Source organism: Nansenia antarctica (genome assembly GCF_963989245.1).
Source record: "Nansenia antarctica genome assembly, chromosome: 1".
Lineage (NCBI taxonomy): Eukaryota > Metazoa > Chordata > Actinopteri > Argentiniformes > Microstomatidae > Nansenia > Nansenia antarctica.
This window is the reverse complement of record NC_137674.1, coordinates 59,935,751-59,960,265: the sequence shown is the minus strand read 5'-3', so window position 1 is coordinate 59,960,265 and position 24,515 is coordinate 59,935,751. Positions and strand designations below refer to the sequence as shown.

The window sequence follows — 24,515 nt, the reverse complement described above, 5'->3', positions numbered from 1 at the left end:
GTCATCATTAGACACAGGAAGGGTCGTTCAGCCAACGTTCAGGCAATCAATTCATTAAATCTCACTGTGTGAACCTGACTAGCAACTGGTAGACTAGCATCTGACAGAGCCAGATAGATGGTGGTGAATCAATGGTTCGAGGAAAGTAGCAGCAGAGCAAAGCTAGTTAGCCTGTTTTTTTTGTGCTAAATTTGCATAAGGCTCGCATAACACTGTTATAATAATAGCCTTGACACAGCTGATGAGGGCTTATAACATCTGAAACACAGTGATACTGCCACCACACAAACAGTTGGTCAGGTCAGCCAGTTGGCTTGACATACCACTAGCCAACAAGCCAACCTGATCAACAGTACGCGTCATGACAGTGTTATATCAGTTGCCGTGAGCTGGCATCGGCTGGTATGGCCATTCATTGTCATCATTATGTCAACGTTACGTCATTCTCAGAGAAGTAGACAAGGCTCTGGTTATACTGGAACACTGTAGTTGGATGGCTCTGACAGACTGTTTACCAGAGGGCTACATAGGCAATCTGATACATCAGCATGCTCTGCACCAAGTGCTTCCATTCCACAACAGGGTCACAAGGCTGCACACACACACACACACACACACATTTACATTACATTTTTGGCATTTAGCAGACGCCTTATTCCAAAGTGAATTACAATCGATACATTTGACTAAGCAAGTGAATCATCATACACACACACACACACACACACACACACACACACACACACACACACAGACTCGTACAGAGCAAACCAAGAGAGACGATAACAATGAACAAGGAAGTTGCTGAAGTTCAGAATAAGGATAAGATGACATGTGTCGTTACTCGAAAGCATTGATTGTGGAACTAGTATCGGTCTCAGCAAGTCTTTTGGTTGTCTGATGTTATTGATCTATTCTTTCCTTGATGCCATATTGATTTGAGAATGATGAAAACCTAAAATGTATTGTTATGACAATATGTTATCGGGATGTTCCACCCACCCAAACAATGTGTTACTGACCTTGGTTGTAGTTGATTAGCCCAGACAGATTTTAGTCACATATGCAGCTTCCTTAGATACTGAGTAGTAATATTTTAGGCACTCTAATTCAACTCATTTTATGACAGAATCCCTCTCTAAACACTTTGCATCATATATTTTAATATAGTGGGAGAATATTCATATAGTGGAAATCAAAGGTAAACCACTGGATTGAAGCGCTTCAAGACCGAGTGATGGGAAAGAAATTGCTTCATTTTTCACATTACACAAATTACTGGGCTGGATTAAATCTAGTCTAGTAGAACCCCATCCTGAGACTCAACTCTAACCGCTATAAACACAAACATTACACCACCTATAGAGCCATAGCTAGCCAAAACCTTATCTGAGCTGGTCAGGTCTGACCACTGAAAGAAGGTAGCTAAGTGGCGAGAACGCCTCAGTCTGTTAGAAGCCTGATAGGAACGGCTGAGCTCACCCAAAGCTGTTCAAACACTCCAGCACCATCACAAGTGATAAACCCCCCCCCCCCCACGCTGCCACTCCCCCTGCCTTTAAGAGTGCCGTCTGTGCTGGGTGTCGGACGCAGAGGGGATTAATGAACTCTTTATGTATTAGGAAGTGTCAGGCTGTCTCAAGATCTTCTAGTACCCATCTGCACCAGTGGAAGAGAGAAAACGAAAACACACACACACACACACACACACACACACACCAACAGGTTGCCCACTCCCTCCCCTACGTACTGCTGTTGCTGCCCCCTCCCTATCCCCCCACTCCTCCTATTCCCTCTCCTTCTTCTTCTCCTCCTCCTCCTCCTCTTCCTCTTCCCTCTCCTCCTCGTCCCTCTCCTCCTCCTGTGTGCTCAGTGTCCTGAAACATGACAAGCCGTCAGGTCCTGTGGGAATATCTCCTCCTAGCCAGCCACTGCTCCATCTGTGTCAGTGTCAGCAGCAGAGCAGAGCACAGTGCGAGGCAGCTGTCACAGTAACCACAGCAGTGATCCACAGCAGCCAGCCACTCCAGCCTGGGGAATCTCAGCCCTGCCCCTTCCACAGCGCAGCAGAGCTGATCAAACTTCAGCAGAGGGGGGGAATCTCATCTACAGTACAGTGGATCTGGCTCCTTCTAACCACCTGTAAAAAGACACCAAGTGAGATGACATCTACTCTACTGGAGCTCCCCTTCAGATCTGCTGTTGAGGAAAATCTAGAGGACTAGTCAAACTCTGCTTCTCCATTCTCTGAGGAAAGATCCCAAGGACATCTAATCTTGCTCTCGTTTTTTACTTGTTTGAACTGTGAAGGAATAGAGAGATGACTACTAGCTCTCCTTCTAGCTCTCCACCTTAAAGGAGGTCAGATCTCTGCGTGACTGCTGAGTGCCTGGGGATCTTCTTCTTGCCACTTGTGACAACCTCTCTGTTCAGCCGTGCTTCAAACATTCAAAAATAATCTGCCACTCCGAGTACACACTTTGGGCTACGTCAAAGGAGTTCAAGCTACTGTGAGGGCTCAACAAGGCACTGAATACCTATAGTGTTTGAGGTTGTGGTGGGGTAGCGAGAGAGAGAGAGAGAGAAAGATAGAGTGCTCACCTGAAGTGGAGGAGTGTACCAGATTACCTCTATAGTAGTGAAGTGAGGTATGTTCTTTTGATGCTGGATATGCACATCGAGTCTGGAAGATCAACTGTAAGTATACCTTTTATTTGAGTGTAATGAACCAGGAAACGTAATTCTGTGCAAGGGCACTGTTCAATTGTATGCTTTATGTTTGATGTGCTCGTACAAATTACTCAGAGATCTTAAAGCTATGAAAAAGAACCAAAGTCAGTGACAAAATAGTGCCTAATAGAGTGTATTCTTCATTAGTAATTTCATCAGTATTAATTAGTAAAAAAAAGAATAAAAAAAAAAGAAAAGAAAATTAATAATTTCTATTGATTATAAATCTTTCAGGTGTGATTTGTGTGCCTCTCATTACAGTGTGTGCTCTGACTTTTGTTTACACACTTAATATTCCCGTAAAATATTGACCCACCTCAAGCCAAGAAATTGGGACTAAACCTAAAACAGTGAAGGGGTGAATTGATAAAGCGGAAACCCCGTCATTAAAACCAGGGGGACAGCCACACGCACGCACACACGCAGCTCCAACCATGGCTTCATTGTGTTCCCTTGAGCATGGAGACCCGAAGCACCGTCCTGTACACTCTGACCACACAGAGAGCTGTCATCTCAAGTGGTTAACATGCGAACCTCGACTCTAACCCGAGAACGGGCTGTTCCTAACGACGGTTAGAATGGCCAAGGGAGCGTGGGCGGGCGGACTGCAGGAACAAGCCTGGTGTCGAGGAGTCTCGAGACTCTTAACACCTTGATTGGAATTAGGCTACTATAGCGTAGCTCTTTCTTACCTGTTCTTTTAGTGTTTTAGTAAACCAATGATCCAGGTAACACATCTACCTCCGTACTGAGCTACTCCATTCCTGATATATGTATACTTTAATAAGGGTGTGCATCATATACATCAACGTCAGGTGGGATAGAAACTTCCGTTCATCTTGGTTAGCGAAAATGTCCTAGCGATTGTCAATCTTGTTACCTGACTCATCTAACCCCTTAAGGTAATTTCCCTTTGACTCATTATGATAAAGCACTGATAGATGCCCATTAGTAGAGCTGCTAAACTATGTCTGGGGGGAGGGTGAATTGATTCTGTGTGTGTTAATATATACAGATAGATGAGGCCATGAACAGCCCTGGAACAAGAGGATTGCAGTGTGTGTGTGTGTTCATCGCCCCTGGCAACATGGCAATCAAAACCTAAACGAGGCAAGGCAGGAAACAATAAGAACGTTTAGTGTAGATCACATAATGGTCAACAGCAGTTATTCGCTTCAGCTCAATGAACATTGACCATGTTTACAATGCAGTCAATATACATCCACTGTATACAGTACATTCGTCTTCATCTTAGGTAAATAGGCCTCAGTCACACTTGTGTGACTTTATTCACACAAAAGCTCCCAGGTGTAAACCTTGAGAAATTAGTAGACCATGGCCACTACTAAGAGAAGGTTATTTATTTTAATTTGCATTCAATATGAAAATCCAAATCATAGAATGCCTTATGTATTATGCTACTCAAGGTTTTATCAGGGTATTAATTAGAATACAGCAAGACATACTAGCCTAATTAAATGGAGGCCTTGTACCCATCACAACTATGGTGTTCAACAGTGTCACCATAGAAGGTTTCTGCTTTAGGTAACAACGGCATTGTAGAAGTGCTTTGAACAATGCAAATTACTAGAGAGGTGGAGATGGGGCTACGGTTTAAATGAAGGTCCTGCTGCTAAAAGCAGGGAGGGGGAGAGAAAAGGAGGGAGAGAGAGAGAGAGAGAGAGAGAGAGAGAGAGAGAGAGAGAGAGAGAGAGAGAGAGTGAGAGTGCTGGCCTCCTGGTTACAGCAAATTTGTATGCAAGTGTTGTACTGGTAAACTTGCTGGCATGTCAGAGGGTCAAGGTATAATCACCAGTAAAATCACACCCGTGGAGTAAATGCAGGTTTGTGGGTGTGTGTGCGTACGTGTGTCGACTGACTACAGTCCTCTTGAAGGTTTTCACACATTGGTACATCTCAAAGGATAGCCTACTGTGTGTGCGTACGGACTTGAGTGGGTCAGGAATGAGTATGTTAACCTGGAGGCCGGTGAACCAAATGTATTCATACACACAAACGCACAAACCAAGACACACACATACTGTGTGAGACAGTATAAGTAGGCGCAGTGCTTTGAGTGGAATGCGTGAAACAAGAATGCATCGGGAACAAGTGTGACTTTTGAGAAACACAATACTGTAAATCTACCAAGTCCACAATTTCACTCCAAAGCATGTTCTCTTTTTTCCCCAGAAAAACCACTGAGTTGAGAAGTGGTGATTACAGCGTAGTAGTGACATGTACATTGTCCTATAAAAAGTCTCATGTTCTCTTTCCAGCCCTTTGACGTTGATTAGAGAAGGGCTAAGGAAAGTCACAGTCGTACTGTCAAGGGCAGAGAACAGTGGTTTACCTCTTCACAGCCAACAGACAGAGGGTAGGACGAGACTCACAGCCCACAGCTATAGTCATACCTCTTACTGAAGCCTCACACTGGCACCGACCATGCTAATCAATACCCCACCTGGGGCGAATACATGTCAAATGCCCTACTTTCAAGTCAACATTCGACATACTGACAATACATCAGTCCTGTCGAATAATAATGTGACAGGCAGCCACTCATTGAGCTACACAACTAATGATGTTGTCAAACATGCAGACTTTGTTACATGTACTGTTCTTGGTCTGCCCTGAAATGAATAAGCATAATCCAAAGTTAGATGGAAAAGGCAGCAGCGTTCGTGAAAGTGTGGGTCTGACCCTCTGGCCTGCACCAACACTCTTGCCTTTCCGACAAAAGAAACACACACAAGAGCCACTTCAACACTTCAACGCCTCGGATACAGGAAAACTACCAGAGGGCTGGTGCAGGCACCTGTCTGAAGGAGGTGTGAGGAGGGAAGGGAGGGAGTGGGGAGGTTGGTAGGGAGGGTGGGATGGTGGAAGGGAGGGGGGGGGGAAGGGGGCTCTGTGGACAATTCCTGATTTCATGGATACCGTAATTGCCCAGAAAAACTCCTCCTGAACACATTTCCGCCCACATTCAATTAAGTGCACTCTAGAGAGCTGCAGACTCAACCTTCCGAGTATGACTAATCTGACAATGTGGGCAAAAGAGAGAAAAGAGAGGGGAGAGACAGAGAGGGAGAGAGAGAGAGACAGAGAGAGAGGGAGGGAGAGGGAGAGGGAGGGAAAGAGGGTGAGAGAGAGGGAGAGAGAGGGAGAGGGAGAGGGAGAGGGAGAGAGAGAGAGGGAGAGAGGGAGAGGGAGAGGGAGAGGGAGAGGGAGAGAGAGAGAGATGGGAATCAAACAAATCACAACAGAGGCCTTTGACTTGCTCAGAGAGAGAGCTACAATTTTAATGGATGGAGTGAGAGACAGGTAACTCTTCACAATATAGAGCTCCGGGAATTGACGCCACCATTTTGGCAGAGTAGAAGCGGTAGTACAAAGCGGGAGAGCGTCCAGTCTTCCATTATTATTAATGAATTTTTAAGTAAATTTTCGCCGATTTCACTGCATAGTGGACATATTCTCTTGCCGGAGGATCTCTTGCAGTTAAGTAGCCCGGTTTAGTCTCAGATACGTTTGCAGAAGGCCGGCAAATAGCGTTAACATTAACGTTAGAAGCTAATGTTATCCAGTCTGTATACAGTATGCTGTGCTCTTACAAATGCCTGTGAGTCTGTTGTACCCTTCCAGTGAACACCTAAACTGTCCCAACATGCTACTGAGGATGTTCAAAAGTGAAATAAAGCTGATGCTTGTGACATATTCCATGTTTTCTGCTGCCCCATGATTCCATGTTTTTGTAGGACACAAGTATGCCATGCTCTGAATGCAGACAGCCTAATACTGTGTGGGGTGACAACTGTTAAAGCAATGTTAATGTAAGACAAACTAGAAAGACAACATGTTATAAATTGCACAATGTTGATTTATTCAACTATAGACAATGGGGATTGGTGGGTGAACTGATACCTTTGAGAGGACAGGGGGAGCAGACAGAAGGCTACACATTTCTGCTGCTTGATCATAATAAATATGTAGGTGATAGGCATACTGATAGATATGATAGCTCGTGATCAATCCAAATCCCTAATTATTTATATGAGTGAACTAGTAAAATGTATAGCCTATATTTTGTTTTATCAGCAAAGTTCAAATGTATGATTTATCAGGGTCTTCTGTATTTCATCAAAGGCTACTAGCCTGTGTCACAGAGGAGGCAGCAGTATACAAAATAGTATCATCAGCATAAATGTGGCTATATAATGATAAATAAAATGTAAAATAAATTAAAATGATAATAAATCTTAATAACAATACTATTTTTGGTCTTATTTAATGTTAACAGCAGTGGACCTAGAATCAAGCAGGTTGCAGGCTGACTGGTCTAATCCAATGTCAGATACCCTTGGTCATGCCCTGCTACTCCAGAGGCTATCAAATGCCTCGGTGGACAGGTCAATGAAGAGGCCGGCACAATGCTGTTTCTTATCTTGTTCTTGTGTGTGTGTGTGTGTGTGTGTGTGTGTGTGTGTGTGTGTGTGTGTGTGTGTGTGTGTGTGTGTGTGTGTGTGTGTGTGTGTGTGTGTGTGTGTGTGTGTGTGTGTGTGTGTGTGTGTGTGTGTGTGTGTGTGTGTGTGTGTGTGTGTGTGTGTGTGTGTGTGTGTGTGTGTGTGTGTGTGTGTGTGTGTGTGTGTGTGTGTGTGTGTGTGTGTGTGTGTGTGTGTGTGTGTGCGCGTGTGCGTGTGCGTGTGCGTGTGCGTGTGCGCGTGCGCGTGCGTGCGTGTGTGTGCGAGTTCATAAAATAGAGAGCCTGTAATTCCTCACTGGTAAACCACTGGGGTGTACCATCTACTCAGAAATAGATGACACAAATAAGCTCATGAATATCAATAATGCCGCTAAGTAAGGAGTTTATGAAAATTAGGCAAATCCAGCTAAACCAACTCCTGGGAGAGCAGGGTGTTGTGATAAATTAATTTACCAACTATTCAAGAAGGAGTATTAGATTAGAGAATAACTCAAAGGAGTGTACTAATTAGGGTTTTTCTTTTGTGGAGTGTGTAGAATTTAAAAGAGAAGGCACTCTGTCTGCAGATTATAGGGTACTCTTTCACCCAAATAAGGAATGCCAATATTTCATATTATTGTCGCTTCTTGTCATCTTGTCGGTAACTGTAGTCAGCACTCTATATATTTGAAGTCACTGTATTGTGAATTGGAGAACAGCAACTTAAGCAATGGCAACCTTCATCCTTCTTTCTAGGAAAAGTGAACAGTGCCTCTGTAGAATGGTTGCTTGTTGTTATGTGTGTCATTTTCTGACCAGATAGGGCTATTTTGCAGAGTTGTTGCAACATTGAAGAAAATGGGGGGAAAAACTTGAAGGAAAAAATTTATTTAGTTTTTTGGATCTCTGTCCAAGCAAGGATCTGTCATAAGTTAGGCCTATAAGACCTTATCTGACAGAGTGAAGCGCTGTCCATCAAATAACACATCTAAAATGCAAATGAGACATTCTCACTCTCAATGACCTTCTCTCTTAATCAAGAACACTACAGGATGTAGCTAAATGTGTTGTTAAACCACAGGGCAACTATTAAGAGGGCAGTTCATCTTGAAATCATAGTTTGACAGCCGCTCTAATTAGAAGGTGTCAATCACTCTAAGTCATGTCCCTCTGAGGGAGGTATAACAGCAGCACAGCAGCTGAGGGACAGGGAACAGGAGGAGGGTTTGAACCAGCCAAGTATAAGGTTCAGATACAGGACAGGGCAAGGGCACTATCAAACTGTGCCAATACGGCCCAGATGGTGGGATGTGTCCATTGGAGTAAGTAGATGCTCCCCTACCACAGATATTAGGTCTGATATGTCATCCTGCTAGAGTTAATGGTTAGAAACGATGGTTGGGTAATCTGATCTTAGATCTGTGGTTAAAGGCAACCCGATCTTACCTGCTGATTCGAGGAGGACTTGGAAGTCTGTGCCTCTCTGTGTGGGTGTGTCCTCCTCTAGCTCTGGCTTCTCTGACTCCTTGTAGCGTTCCCAGTTGGACTCTAGCTTCCTCCTCCTGAATATCTCCTCCATCCCCTCATCCTCAACGTCAATCCCTTCATCCTGGTCCTGCAGTGATATTTGAGAAAAGGTTGTCAGGATAAAACTTAACATTTATTTCCCGATCAATAACAACTATTTTGTAAATCAGCGAACACTCAACGAAAAGTTGTAGGCTACGTAAAGTTGTCCACCTGCATCTCTTCTCCTCTACTAGTTCCACTTGCCTATACGCTTACCGCGGTCTAACAAACAGCTCTTGATAGGAGAGGCGAGGCCTGTGCAAGCAGAATGGGAAAGTTGGCTAGGATGGAATTATATAGAAAAACCTGGAAAATGGCGAATGTAAAATATAGCGGCTAAACACAGACGCAGTACCCAGTGGCGTACCGCAAAATCCTGAGGCCCCCCCGCAAGGTGGCGGCGGGGGCCCTTTTGCAACGGAGGTAAAAAAAAAATGCGTTTTTTAGAGTCCGACAGTGTTTCCTCTATATGCATTTATTCGTGGCGGGCCGCCACGAATACATTTTCTCCGCCACTAATTGATTCAGTCCACTTTATGACCGGAGAACAGAAAAAAATCCGATTGAAGCTAGTTTAGGCCGCTTTCAGACCTACATTTCGTTCCGATTTAGGATGTAGTAAGTTACAATATGTTACAATGTTGCAATTAACCTCGTCGGCGACGCGCTTGCAAAACAGTTTTGTGATTGGTCCGAATTTAGCGGGACATTTGGATTTCTGGAAATCCCTTCCCTCTCTCTTCGCCCGTCCCTTTAATCCCGTAAGTGTATCCTAATCGAAAATGCAACATCATCAGCGACGACCTTGGGTTCTTGCATTTACTGCTGTTCTCTGGTTCATGTTCTTATACCAGTGCTCACTATAGAGTATTTTAAATGAACATTCGTAATGTAGTCTAGTCTCTGATGTTCATGGTCAACTAAATCAGGCTATTTTGTGAAACAAATAATGTTCCCGAGCAGCCTCGCATCTAACGCTAGCTTCGAACTATTGATAGCATAAACGTTGGTAAATGTCACAAACGACACAGTATTGGCAGGGGGAATATGGCAAGCCATTTTAACATTTATTAGCTAAATTTGACTAGTGGTAATTCGATTTTTACTAGTCTAAATTTGTATTCAAGATATCTATAACGTCATTCTGACTAGTCAAAACGACAGTTAGAGATATCTGTAATTCAGTTTTGACTAGTCAAAATGATATCTCAAACGTCATTATGATTAGTCCGAATTGTATTGCATGACGATGCTCATGATGCGAGGTATCTCATGATATTGGCGGGACCAGCAAAGCATTTGATGAGTGTTGGCAGAAGCAATGGCGGTTGCTGTGGTGGATAGGATAGCGCGAAAATGCCATGAAATAGAGAATATATCATCAAGGGATTTGTGGTGAACGTGAGATTCGTTCACTAGATGCTTGTACTAGAAATCTACAGCGCAGTAATTGAAGCTGCTCCAGCGTTTTCTGACAACAGACATATCTGAAACGTCATTTCGCCTAGTCTAAACTCTAATTTAAGATATCTGTAATAACATTTCGACTAGGCAGAATGAAAGTTAAAGATATCACCAATTTGAGATATCAATCATTAAAATGAATTTCAAGATATCTTTATAATAGATATCTACAATTAAATTACGATTATTCCTAATTCCAGTTTGAGATATCTACAACTTCATTCAAGATATCTTCAACTTAATTTAAGATATCTTTAAGGACAATGTAGATATCTTGAATTAATGGGAATTAAAGATATCTTGAACTGGAATTATGACTAGTCAGAATGAAACCGTAGATATCTGAAACTGCAATTACAACTACCGGTAGTCATAATTCAGTTGCAGATATCGGCAATGTGAATAGCTGATATCTACAACTGAATTGTAGATATCTGTAATGACAAACCCCATACACTTGAATGGCAAAATAAATTTGAATCTTACTAGTCAAAATATAATTACAGATATCTAAAATGTGAGTTTTGATTAGTCAAAATATAATTAAAGATATCTTGAATTTGAGTTTTGACTAGGCAAAATGATGTTGCAGATATCAGTAATGAATATCCATTTGTAGCTAATAAATGTTAAAACGGCTTGCCATAGTGGGAAAGAAGGGGAGTCGAATTTTTATTGACAACATGCTTTACATGCTGGAAAAACATGCAGCTAAAATTCAGGGAACATTTGGACAATAAGGCCCAATCCCGATTCTCTTTTTTACCACTTCGGCTCGTTTTGGAGTCACTCGTTTTGGAGCCAGAGCCGTAGTGGTTCCCCGGGGGAAATGGGACAACCCTTCATGGGACAACCCTAATACGTCATCCGTAGTGTAATGAATGGGTTAATTCATAGTCAGGACAGCGCATGCGCCTTAGAGAGAGTTCGTGATATACCACTAGGTGACTGACAGGTGTCGAGAGAACCGAATAAGCTGGTTATACCTTTGTTGAACCCAGACTCAAGTGTCTTATTATTCTATGTCCAAGTGACATTACACGTAGTATCGTAGAAAAGCATTGACGCTCGCGATTCATTCACAACTTGAATGAACTTGAACGCTATCAATCGATCAAACAAGTGTTACGCTTGCCTGGCTCTTGACAAGGTAACAAAAAGGGAGACGACACATGGTTAACAATAATAGGAGATTTATTAAAGAATATAATGTTGAATGGAAATAATGATAAAGAAAATGGTAACGACAACCAAAAACGGCTGCTGGTCGACAAGGAAGAGAGCGAGTCCATGAATCTGACCCACTCTTAAGGTTCCTGGGACAATTAGCATAATCACTAGGGCTGCAACGTCGGGTCTTGTTCCATAACAAACCTACTTCCTGTTGACGCACGCCATGCTGTCTTGCGGAGCTGCCGCGGCGGCTACATTTAAATCATGGCGGAGAAAACGTCTCGACTGAAGTCGTCCAAGGTGTGGGAGCTAGGGGTGGGACGATTAGAAAATTTCATGTCACGATTATCGTGGGCAAAATAATCGCGATCCACGATATTATCGCGAGAATTTTAAAAAAAACTTTTTTAGAATGCCAATAAAACACACTGTAATCACTTTAACTTCGATTTTGTTGTATTTTTATTGAATCATGTTAATAACATTAACATCATTTTCAAAACATCTTGACAAAAATAAAAATCTTTAATAAAATCTTAAATAAGGTAATGATAAATTATAAGGTATCACTGCATAAATAAAGGGAAAAAATACTGTCAAACAAAACTTGAACACTGACACTTTTCTGTCATCAAACTGAGTGCTAGCCTTGTGGCTTAGAGACTTGAAAGCTTCAAGATAGGTTAAAGTGCAAAAATGTCAACATGTTCACTTTTTCTGCCTTTAGCTGTGCTCGGAGAGGTGTGAGTATGTGCCCACTGGCACTAAACACTCTCTCTGAAGGAACACTAGTTGCAGGTATGCATAGAAGCCTGCGTGCAACCCTGGAAAGGTGAGGCATTTCTCCTGTGTGACCACGCCACCACAGCAACGGGTCCTCGTCAGCTTCAATGGATGGAAGACACATGTATACCCTCACCTCTGCTCTCACCTGTCATGATGACACACACACACACAACAGTAATAGCAACATTAATCTGTTTTTGTTCATAATCAGTTGCATATCATGCAGTTGACAAAGTAACTCCTCCCCCTCTCCGCAGGGATAAATAAATAATCTAGATGTCATCATCATTTCATCTCACCTGTTGTTCTGTGGTTCTGTGTTCATCTTCAGATCTCAGCTGCCTGGTTGCAGTGATCTTCTTCAGCAACCCAGCCAGGCCCTTACTTGTTGCTTTGGTAGGGGGGGTGGCGACGGGCTCTGTAGGTTGAGATTGACCTTCCTCCTCCTTTCTCACTCTTACAGGTGCCAGTTGCAGGGCCTCCTGTACACAGTTGTCTGTTGTGCCTTCAAGATCTTCAGAGAATTTTTCTTTAAAGCGAGGATCAATGAAAGACGCTACATCCATAATTCTCTCTGCTTTCATCGAATATCTTGAGTCAAGGTCCTCCCTCATCATCCTCTTCATCTCTTGGACCAGTGCCGGGTCTTCATCGTTCTGCTTGAGGATCTCTGTTTTGACGTGCACCAGGACCGGTTTGACAGCAGAGAGTGTGACCCTGGTCTCTGAGGCAAGTGCGTCGGTGAACTGGCTGAGAGGGCCAAGGAGCTCACACACTTGTTCAATAACAGTGATGTCGGAGTCCTTTGGCATCAGGTGCCATACCCCTCTTTCTGCCGCCAGTGTGGCACTGATTGCCTGTTGTTGGCTGAGGAACCGTTCCAACATCTGATATGTTGATCCCCACCGAGTAACCACGTCATGTATCATTGACTTCTGTGGGAGCTCCAGAGCTGTTTGCTTAGCCTTCAACTCTCTCTTCCTCTTCCAGCTCCTGGAGAACCCCTGGACAAGGTGGCGGCAGGCTCGGACAGCAGCATCTACGCGCTTGTGCTTCAGGATCTTTGTGATGGCGAGGTTTAGATTGTGGCCGAAGCACCCAAGCCACAGGTCAGGGAACTTCTCAAAGGCTTTTTGCATATTTTATGCATTATCTGTAGTGATGCACACTACTTGCTCTTTCTTGATTTCCCACTCTTGTAGCATGTTCTCCACCATCTCAAGGATGTTATTAGCAGTGTGGTCTTGTGGGAAGAGCAGGGTCTCCAAGCAGCTGGATTCTAGTTTCCATTCTGGGGATACATAATGTATGGTGAAGCTTATGTATGGTTCACCCCCGCCTCCACTGCTCGTCCACAGGTCAGTGGTGGCAGCATACCAGGTGCCCTGTGCCACCCTTTTGGTCACGTCAGCTTTCACCTCATTATACAATCGCGGAACCTCTGTTCTGGAGAAGACCTGTCGTGTCGGCACCTTATATAGTGGAGCAGCGGTTTTCATCATTTTTAAAAAGCCAGGCTTTTCCACTATTTGAAATGGCATAATTTATTTTGAGATGAAGTATGCCACTGCCACATTGAGATCTTTGGCATTCTTTGAAGTTGGTGCATATGAAGCCTGTTTTTGCAGAGTCTCCTTTAGTGTTGGCTGCACAGTCTGTTTGTTTGGTTGCTGCTGCTGAAGACTAGAAGAAAAAATAAAAAGTCAGTATGATGCATGGATGTTGAGGATCACATTAGTTATTCATAACACATGACACATAGCAGAATAGTGATCATTACATTTGTTATTCATAGGCTATAGGCTGTTGATTACAGCTTGTGCAAAAGTGAATAATAAAATATAATAATGACAAGGTGAATCATAGGAGATGCTTTTAATTAATTACTTCTATTATATGCTTTTAATTCATTACTTCTATTATATACTTTTAATTCATTACTTCTATTATATACTTTTAATTCATTACTTCTATTATATACTTTTAATTCATTACTTCTATTATATACTTTTAATTAATTACTTCTATTATATGCTTTTAATTCATTACTTCTATTATATACTTTTAATTCATTACTTCTATTATATGCTTTTAATTCATTACTTATATTATATACTTTTAATTCATTACTTCTATTATATACTTTTAATTCATTACTTCTATTATATACTTTTAATTCATTACTTCTATTATATACTTTTAATTCATTACTTCTATTATTCAACCTTGTCATTATTTTGTTCACTTTTGCACAAGCTGTAATCAAAGATGCTCTGTCTACTTAATGTTAATTCACTGTATGATTTGTTTTTCACTGAGACTATTCTAACGAATTCTATGACATTGAAAATTATTTTTGACTGGATAGGATGTCTATCCGTATCCATTCATTTCAATCCATTTGAGAGCTAGATAAGGACACTTTCGTGACGTGAGCTGGGCAGGTATACAGTAGGATAGCTACAGGCTATCCGCACGTTCACACAGTGCATCATGTTGCTAACGAGCATTCAGATGAATTTCACAGTCACTTGCTATGTTAGCTAACTAGTAAAGCCAGGCTCATTTGACCTGGAGTTCAGAGTACAACGCAGGGTGACGGTCACGGAGATGCACATGCAAATTGGACGTGTTTGCCCTCGGGGCAGACACTTTCCTCCGGCAAGTTCGGCATGTTGGCTCTTCATCCTGGCGTTCTTGACTTGTGAAGCCAAAGTACTTCCACACATCAGATTTTACTTTTTTATTTGGAGGATACAATGGACACGGGGCCGATGCAGCCATGGTGAGTGACTGACTGACTGACATACTAGTGACTGACTGACAAGGATGACTTGACAGTCACGTTACCCATGCAGGCTGAACAATCGCGCGAGACAAATTTCTGTGAGGATATTCGCGCGCGGCTCATGTGAGAAATCTCAATTATATTACTATTTATTTATAACATACGATTATGACGATTATTCAACTAATTAAAATTCTCCACGATAAAGTTATCGCGGGTGTTTTTATCGCGATTAACGATAAACACGATAATCGTCCCATCCCTAGTGGGAGCACTTCACTTTAAAAGCTACAGAAAAATGTGTTTGCTGCAACTTATGCAAAACCGACCTTGCATGGCACGGGAGCACAACGGTGATGCGAGAACACCTTAAAAGAAAGCATGTGACAGTGATGGATGAAGACGGCTCAGCCTCAGCAGGGTAATTATATTACGTTGCGTTTTGAAGTGAGGATCGTTCGTTTCACTGGCACAGCTGTAGGCCTAAGTTAGTTCTTCTCGTTTATCTAATAGATTCTCCCTCTTAATGACCTATTGTATTTTTAGCTTGCTATTCGCATTCTATGCCTTCAGCACCGGAGTATGCTCATAGTCACTTGTAAGGCGATGCACTTGTGAGTTCTGGCGAAGCGTCAGCTAAATGACTGTAATGTAATGCGATAGCCAGTGAGTGTTTGCTCGCATTCATGAATTCAATATTGCATGACAAGTGTATTTAGCTAGCTGGCTAACGTCAGTGGTAGAGCAGAGGTGATAAGCTAAAGGCTAGCTAGTGGTAGCCTACCAAGCTACCCGTGAGTTAGAGTGAGGCACTGACTGTAGCCTAGCCTATTGTATGGAGTGAGAGGACACATTGCATTGTTTTGGAGCATATCTGTTATATAAAAACATTAGTGTCTTGTCTGTAGCCTATATTGCACTTTGCGTTACTGACCTTTACATTAAGCAAAGTTATTACTAGTGATGCTCCGATCTGATCGGCGCCGATCAATATCGGCCGATATGCCCTTGATCGGTTTTGATCGGAGTTCTCAAAACGGCCGATCAAACACGGCCGATCAGTTTACAAAATGGCGTCGCCAGTCTGGCAATATTACACAGTGTCGGAAAGAGACAACAAATATGCAGTTTGTAATGTCTGCTCAAAAGAAATTCCTCGCGGAGGAACGCACGCAAGGTCTTTCAATACCACGAATATCATACGGCATTTGCTGCGTTCGTCGATTCGCTCCGAGAGCGCCGAAGCGCACACTGGGCTCGACGTCATAACGCGTTCCACGAGTGCTGGTCAGAGTTCCAGCGCGACTTCACGAGCGTAGTGTAGGTAGTGTTCAGCGACGTCATGTGACCCCGCGAGCAGGAAGTCACTAAGCTAGGCTAAGGCCCATAGCAACAACAACTATTAGCGCGAGAGTTTTAGGTCTTCCTCTGTGCACCTTGCACAAGTGTAGATAGCGAGCGACTTTTCAGCATAGCAGGACATATTTTAGATGATAAGAGGAACAGGCTGAGTGCCAAAAACGCTGAGATGCTTGTATTTCTCAAGGTTAATCTGCCAGTGATGCTGCTTAAGAAGTAAGGTTTGAGTCTGAAATCTCCTTAGGTGCAATGTTTTGTTTTTTTGTTTTATTGATTATTGCTGACTTGCTGTCTTATCTCCTCCTAAATATGACTTGAAACTGACTGACTTGAAACAGTATTTTATATTTGGCTATAGCCTGTTTATGTTGCAGTTTAGTTTGGGTATGTTTATTGTTCCTCAGGAAAGCTACAGTATAAGCTCCAAGTTCTCTAAGAGCCCCTAGTTCCTCTCATTCGAGTGGAATGTTGCACATTTGATGTGACAGTGTACATTTTATTTATTATGATTATATATATTTTTTTTTTTTTATAGCTACAGGTGGTTGTGAATTCAATAAAACAGATGGTTGTCAATTCATGATACTTTCTCATCTCCTAATTTCATTTGAATACTTAATATACAATGTCAATGGTGTTAAGAATAATTAAAAACATAAATAATGCTACACAATAAATAGAATGCTTCAATTGCCATTTTCGACGCTGTGATCGGTGATAACGGATCGGCAGATCACTGATTCCAGTGATCGGTGATCGGCACCAAAAACCCTGATCGGAGCATCTCTAGTTATTACCTAAAACAATGCATGTATTGAGCTAGAGTTCAACTACTTTATTGAAACAATCTACCGCCATAGTCCATGGCCTGTTGTTAAACCTATTTGATGTAGCAAAGTCTTTTTTATTTATATTATTTATAATTTTTTATTAATACTTATTCATTTTGCACATGTATATGTATAGGCCTGGCTGATTTAGAAAACATAAAATAAAATGTGCAAAAAAATTTTGTTGCGATTTTCTTCTTCATTTTTATCTGATTAATCGGAAAATAATCGGCAGATTAATCGATTATCAAAATAATCGTTCGTTGCAGCCCTAATAATCACCCACACCTGAGCCCATCTGGAACACAGAGAGAAGGTAGACAGGACAACAGATGCAATAGCGCCCACTATAGGTTCAAGTGTGGATCGTCACACAAGTCATCAAATAAAAAAGAATAATGCTTCATTATCATGGGGGAGAGAAGTTCTACCCGGGATTTGTGTCGTATCGACACCATTCAAATGGTTTCAGATTCCCTGTCCTCTCCCCTATCCGGACACGTTTGAATTGTTATCCTAACCCACGGGAAACCACAGCTATCACCCGCAAAGGGTGCCTCCGGGCACCGTCTTTGTCCATTAATAACACCGGCTATGAAGGTGGTACAATCACAATACTACTTTGCTCACTTCACCATCGGTATACGGTCATTTTGAGCCATCAACCAACCCGCTGGCACCCCGGGAAGTTATGTTTCGAACCCCGAGAGCATGCATAAATCTCTATCCGGAAAGAGTACACTCTCCTCGGCCGCGGCACGCGCCTCTCCTCGGTAAGGCGGAGGAACGAAAAGCTTACAGCAGGCGGTCTCCCATCCAGGTACTAACACGGCCAAACCCTGCTTGATTTAGGACAACAGTGCAACAACTTCGAGGCTGAACTTTAGTTACATTTACGGCGTCATATGCCATCAAAGGGAAACATGGAAAAATGCATGACTTACAGATTTAATTTTATGACGTTACGAAATCCGAAGTGACAGGAACGCTGGAGAAACAGCCGCTGTCCACTGCATTAGTTAACTATAATAGTACATAACAACTGCTCGGATTAGATTGCCGGTTGTTTTGGTATAATAACAACTATAGCGTCATATACCACCAAGAGGGGGAAATTCGCGCCTATCATGCTGTCAAACACCACAGGTAATAATTTATTTCTAAATAAACATGATTGTACATCTCTGAAATGGAAATTGTGACAAACGCGCAGATATGAGTGCTCCGGTCTTTCCTGCTGGCTCCGGTGTCCTGAGCGCGCTGGACTGTGAAACTTTCTATGTTAAGCATTTTGTTATGCTTGTTATAAAGAAAAGGTCTATAATGCATTGAAATAACATTAAATTATATAACCCATCAACAATATTACATAATAACAACTGCTCGGATAGGATTGCGGGTTGTTTTGGTTTAATACGTGCCATAGCTGTAAATAAAACATGTCATGCGCGTCTATCATGCACACATCAGCTTAACGTTAGATAGATAACTTCACATTAAATATGTCTATCATCATCCGCTGTCAAACACCAAAGGTAATCTTTTATTTCCAAACAGGAATGTACCGGTACATCTCGATGTGAATCGCGCTCCTTATATTATTATATAATATATTATATTATGGGACGGCTGTGCTTGACGTTTCCATGGGGCTCTCCTGCATAGGCACAATAGCGGCATAATAGCGAGCTTTTTGTGTTATGCTTGTTGTAAAGAAAAGGTCTATGATGCATTGAAATTACATTAAACTAAGATAATACGATGGTTATCATATTTTTTCAAGTCTTTAATTACAAGTAATTCCAGAAAAAGTAAATGACATTTCAGGCTCGCTTATTCCGTATTACGAGAGCGAAAATAACATTTCTGTAGATGTTTCGCAATGCATGCCGGAAGGGAGTCTCATGGCTCCGAATCGAACGAGCCGAGGGTCAAGATTTGCTCCGTTTGGAGCCAACCCTAACCCTAAACCTAACCCTAACCCTAAATGATTAATGAATTGGGAAGCCACTACGGCTACACGTGAACGCGCAAAACGGAGATTAGGGGTGAAAACGGTGGTCTAATTACAGGGCAATATGCGCAGGGCAAAAATAATCTATTGCCTCCCAAATCACCACGAACAGAACGGCGGAGGTACGGGTAAACAGGGCACTTTTTTTTTAAATGTTGCCACCCTCTATTTTTCGGTGAAATTACGTCTTTGTATTGAGCGCCAGTGCGTGTTGCATACGCTACGCAAGCGAAAAAAGAACACTCCGCCACTAATGTGAAAAATCCTGGAGGAAACACTGTCCGATGCATTATTGATGTTGCGAAATTTCGCAATATGCACTCTACATTGAATCTAAATGCTTGACTTAGCAAAAGGTACAAACAAGTGAGAGCAATGAGAGGGGGTGCTAGCAACCAATGTTAGGGGGCCCCCTAGTGGCTGGGGCCCCCCCGCGGTGCGTCGCTTGCGGGCCGTCCGCTACGCCACTCATAGGGCTTTCACACCGGCAGTTCCGAACGCCGGTTCGCGTTCGCGTTCGGAAACCTCCGAACGTTGGCGCTGTCTGGCGAACGATACACTGGTATGAACCAGACAGCGCCAACGTTCTGAGGTTTCCGAACGCGAACCGGCGTTCGGAACTGCCGGTGTGAAAGCCCTATGACAGTACCTGCAATCTCACATGCCATATCGGGAAGAGGAGCGTTTGAATACAGTTGCAGTAATAACACATTTATCTATTTATCTTCTATATATCAAAAAAAAAAAAACTTATTATCCTTCTTTTTCTGTATTTTTAAATGCTATATGTAGAGCACTTTGAATTGCCTTGCCAGAAACGCACTACCCTCCCCTCCCCTCTGCCCAATAATAAAAATAAAATAAAAAGTAAAAAAAGCGAGAAAAAAGTTCTTAGTGAACTCCAGAGCAAGCAACTTCTCAAGACGGATCATTAGTTAGCGAACCTCATAGGAGCCAACGGACCCCCATGGGCATCCGAAGTGATATAAAGAGTTTACCTCGATCAATTATCTTCAAAGACATCCAAAAAAATTCACAACTTTGCATGCTACCATTTTTTTCCAATGACGGTAAACACGGCCTAAGTCACATCCAGTTTTCTCCAACTGGAGAATGTGTCATGTCCGGTTTCAACGCCGAATTTCCATACCATTGGTCAGCCAACCCAAAAAAAATCCCCCCCAAAATAAAATAAATAAAATAAAATCTGATACATGAGAAAGGTCAAAGGTCAAAGATGGTGCCAACATATCTCCAAATGGCCTAAACATATAGGTGTCCGCCTACACATACCTGTACTAAAACAGGTACAAAGTTGCATTTGCTCACATTACTAGCATGGACTTTGGCACAAGTACTAATAAGACACTGGAGTACTGATTCCTAGATGATTTGGGCTTCGTTATCAGGTTTCCAAGGTGATATTCACTGTAAAAGCTGTTGTTTTTTTAGGCGGAGACTGAATTTGAGATGTTTTATAATGTTCTAGCTCTATTTGCTGACACAGTAACATAGATTTTGGTTCTGACACTTCTACAGCCACCCCACAGGTGTTAGCTTTCATTTGATAACAATATCATTATGAAGGCCCTTGTGATTGTGGAGATATTCTATATTCACTGTGGGCATGTCATTTCGAGCAGAAAACCAGAAAAATGAGGTGGATAAGATGAGTTAGCGAACACCTGCAGAAGGAGCACATCTCCTGAAACAGCTGGCTATGCGCAGGCGCCCTACATTAACAACACTGCACACGTGCGACCTGCTAAGGAGACAGATTGCAAATACGCGAATTTGAGTTCAAAACATTGTATTATTTTGAAACATTTAGCAAGACGGACACGTTAGCTAGTCTAATGTAGCATCGTTAAAAGGCTGACAGTGTAGCTGCTGTATAGCAAGCTAGCCAGCTAGCATGGGTAGAAGGTTTGGACAGCTCCTCACCCTATGGAAGCCCGACGCTGGTGCACCCCCACCGCGCCCACGCCCACGATAATGGTCCCTTTTGCCTCTTCCACGATGGTGGCCTCTTCCACGACCCCTGTTCTCACCCGAGCTCCCGCTGTCATTGCTACCTCCTCCACCTCTTTTCCAACTCCCACCACGGACCCTATTCGGTCTTCCCTCCATCACTGCCACCGAAGTGTCGGAACGTTTAGAGTGTAACACCAGTGCAACGCAAAGGGTGTTACACTTAATATTGCTCTGCAACCGACGTTGGTTCCGCGACAGTGTCTCATGAGGGAAGTCATCATGACATGACTGATTATTCAATACATCAATATTGTGTATTTGTTTGTATAGTATGTTTAATCCTAAATATTTTTTTATTATTCCTTTATTCATACAGGTGTTCTCATTGTCACTTTATACTGTGTCTCAACCTTATTTGTCCTTTTTATTTTATTAGGACAGCCTATAATTCATGATGGAGTCACACAGAGACTGGTCACTACTCATCTGCTTACTGTAACGCACAGACAAAGACACTAACAACATGGATGTCGAGGACCTCAACTCCACATTCGATGGCAACTCATCGAATGCCCAGCCTGCATCACACAACCTCTGGGAGGTAATCACCATAGCAACTGTATCAGCAGTTGTAAGCCTCATAACTGTGGTGGGTAATGTGCTTGTGTTGCTTTCCTTCAAAGTGAACAGCCAACTAAAAACAGTGAACAATTACTATTTGCTGAGTTTGGCCTTTGCTGACCTCATAATTGGAGCGTTGTCCATGAACTTATACATCTCCTATATCCTAATGGGCTACTGGTCCCTGGGGAACCTAGCATGTGACCTCTGGTTAGCACTGGATTACGTAGCCAGCAACGCATCTGTTATGAACTTGCTGGTCATCAGTTTTGACAGGTATTTCTCCATCACAAGGCCTCTGACCTACAGGGCCAAGAGGACACCAAAGCGTGCCGCCATCATGATTGGAATGGCATGGCTGGTGTCATTCGTCCTGTGGGCGCCGCCCATTCTGTGCTGGCAGTACATTGTGGGTGAGAGGACAGTTCCGCCGGACCAGTGCCAGATACAGTTCTTGTCAGAGCCAGTAATCACATTCGGCACGGCCATAGCTGCTTTCTACATCCCTGTCTCCATCATGACCATTCTGTACTGTAGGATTTACAAGGAGACAGAGAAACGCACCAAGGACCTGGCTGAGCTGCAGGGGCTCACATCCTCTGATCACCCCGAAAGTCCCATACCCCAGAAGACCATCATACGATCCTGTTTCGGCTTCAGTAATGGCAGGAGGGACAGGAGCCAGGCCTCGTGGTCCTCTTCTAATCAGAGTAACGCTACTAAAATGACTACTAGGTCAGACGAGGCCTGGGTCAGGGCGGACCAGGTGACCTCCTTTAACAGCTACACCTCATCAGAGGAGGAGGAGCATCCTATTTCCACAGCAACATCCCAGGGCGAGAATGGCCAAGTGACCAGTTATGAGGAAGGGGAGTTTTTCACCACCCCTCCAAAGAAAAACAGCAAGAAGTGTCTCTCCTATAAGTTCAAACTAGTCTCAAAGGCAAAGGATGGAAGCCCTCCGAAAGACAAAAACAACGACCCCAAAACGGCCCCTCCATTTCCCTCAGAATCAGAGCTGACAGGCCAGAATTCCTCCCCTTCCTCCTCCACCACCTCCAAACCCAACATAGACCCAGTCCTGAAGAGCCAGATCACCAAGAGGAAGAGGATGGTCTTGATCAAAGAGAAGAAAGCCGCCCAGACCCTTAGTGCCATCCTCTTGGCCTTCATCCTAACATGGACGCCCTATAACATCATGGTGCTCATCTCCACCTTCTGCTCCGACTGCATCCCCCTTTCCCTCTGGCACCTGGGCTACTGGCTGTGCTACGTCAACAGCACCATCAACCCCATGTGCTATGCCCTCTGTAACAAGACCTTCCAGAAGACCTTCAAAATGCTTCTGCTCTGCCAGTGGAGGAGGAAGAGAAGCGAGGACAAGCTGTACTGGTGCGGACAAAACCCAGCCATCAACAGCAAAATTATGTGATGTGGTAGAAATATGTATGATACATAAATATGAGAATATGGTTGTTTAGCACACACCTTGCGGTTATGGAATTAAATCCACAATTCAAGTGCTGCTACCAACCATGCTCCAACACAAATGAGCCTGACATAAAGTTGTGGACATAATGACTGGTCTGGTGTCTGGTGAATGCATTTGTGCTTTTATTACATTATTAAAGGTTGCATACACTGTATAGTGACAGCTTGGGAACCCCACAGGAACCTCATCTATTCTCTATTTCATGTACTGTACAGTATATAATGAACATAGGTTGTTCAAATCACACACAATGTGATGTTTGTTGTATGAAGGACAGCATTTTCCTGATTTCTCAGATTTTTAAAGATACAGTTGTATGTATAGCCCTATTGCTGTGTGCATTTCTAGTTGTTTTGTGAATGTTCTATCTATATTTCCATGTTGAGGATGCCATTTAAAAATGTATCTTTTCATTTCAAGACATTTGATTTTGTATTCAAGGGCTACATTATAATGTACTACAATGTTTACAGATTCTGAAGATGGTTTGCAGTTTCAGTATCTTAGAAGTCTTTTGGAGATTGTACTATACATGCAGATGCCACCCACACTCATAGCAGCAAGTATACTGTACACTTTACACTTATCATACTGTAAGTATGCCATCACTCCTTATCTATGTATAGGGCAGAGAGGAGAAATGTTTCACTATATAACAAATTTGGTACATTATGTTCATAGCCATGAACATTTTCATCAGCTGCATTATACAATCAGCATTACAAAATTGTGACTTAATTACTCTAACCAGTGACCACTGAAGTATGTCTCTGATAGAGTGAAGCTGTTTGTATATAATATTGTCTTATGTCCCTCATAATGTTGCTTGGTGCCTTTGTTTTGTTTAGAGGGCAGGTTATATGAATTGTATTGTGAATTAACTAGTTTTGAACTTGCTCTACTGTATTGTGCATTTGTGTATGTTTAATTTTCTCACTGAAGTACAAAAGATTACCTATAAAAATATCCTACAAAAGATCCTCTGAATGCTCCTTTGTTAATGTTTTTGGGTAGGTAACAAATACTTCAATTATAGGTGAAGTTGTAGCCAACAGTGCTGTGTACTCCCAAATCAAATCAAGGCACCCCCCATAAGTGTTGAATATGTGTATGTCAGTCCAGCTTGCTACATCTAAAAGACAATGTGGTTCAAACCCTGTCAATGAGCGTTTCAAAGGACAAATAGAAACCAATCATTATCTCAGCAGACATAAGGTTGCTCAACGTAACTCCTAGGGGAAGCTTATACTCAC

At 42.7% G+C, this 24,515-nt stretch overlaps 2 protein-coding genes across 2 annotated transcripts in view; one reads left to right on the top strand and one right to left on the bottom strand.

The window, feature by feature from the left end:
• Window positions 1-21,305, bottom strand: part of aven (apoptosis, caspase activation inhibitor) — a gene marked incomplete at both ends in the record, with an annotated part of 30,768 nt that extends 9,463 nt beyond the window's left edge. The window contains 2 exons of the mRNA XM_080524576.1: window positions 8,639-8,807; window positions 21,120-21,305. Of these exons, the coding sequence (XP_080380702.1) occupies window positions 8,639-8,807; window positions 21,120-21,305 (355 nt within the window). The remainder of the gene's footprint in view (window positions 1-8,638; window positions 8,808-21,119) is intronic.
• Window positions 21,306-21,672: 367 nt separating this feature from the next.
• chrm5b (cholinergic receptor, muscarinic 5b) lies at window positions 21,673-23,202 on the top strand (the record flags this gene model as incomplete). Its single annotated transcript, XM_080524566.1, has 1 exon — window positions 21,673-23,202. The coding sequence occupies one exon, from the start codon at window positions 21,673-21,675 to the stop codon at window positions 23,200-23,202; it is 1,530 nt and encodes a 509-aa protein (XP_080380692.1).
• Between the last annotated feature and the right edge of the window lie 1,313 nt (window positions 23,203-24,515).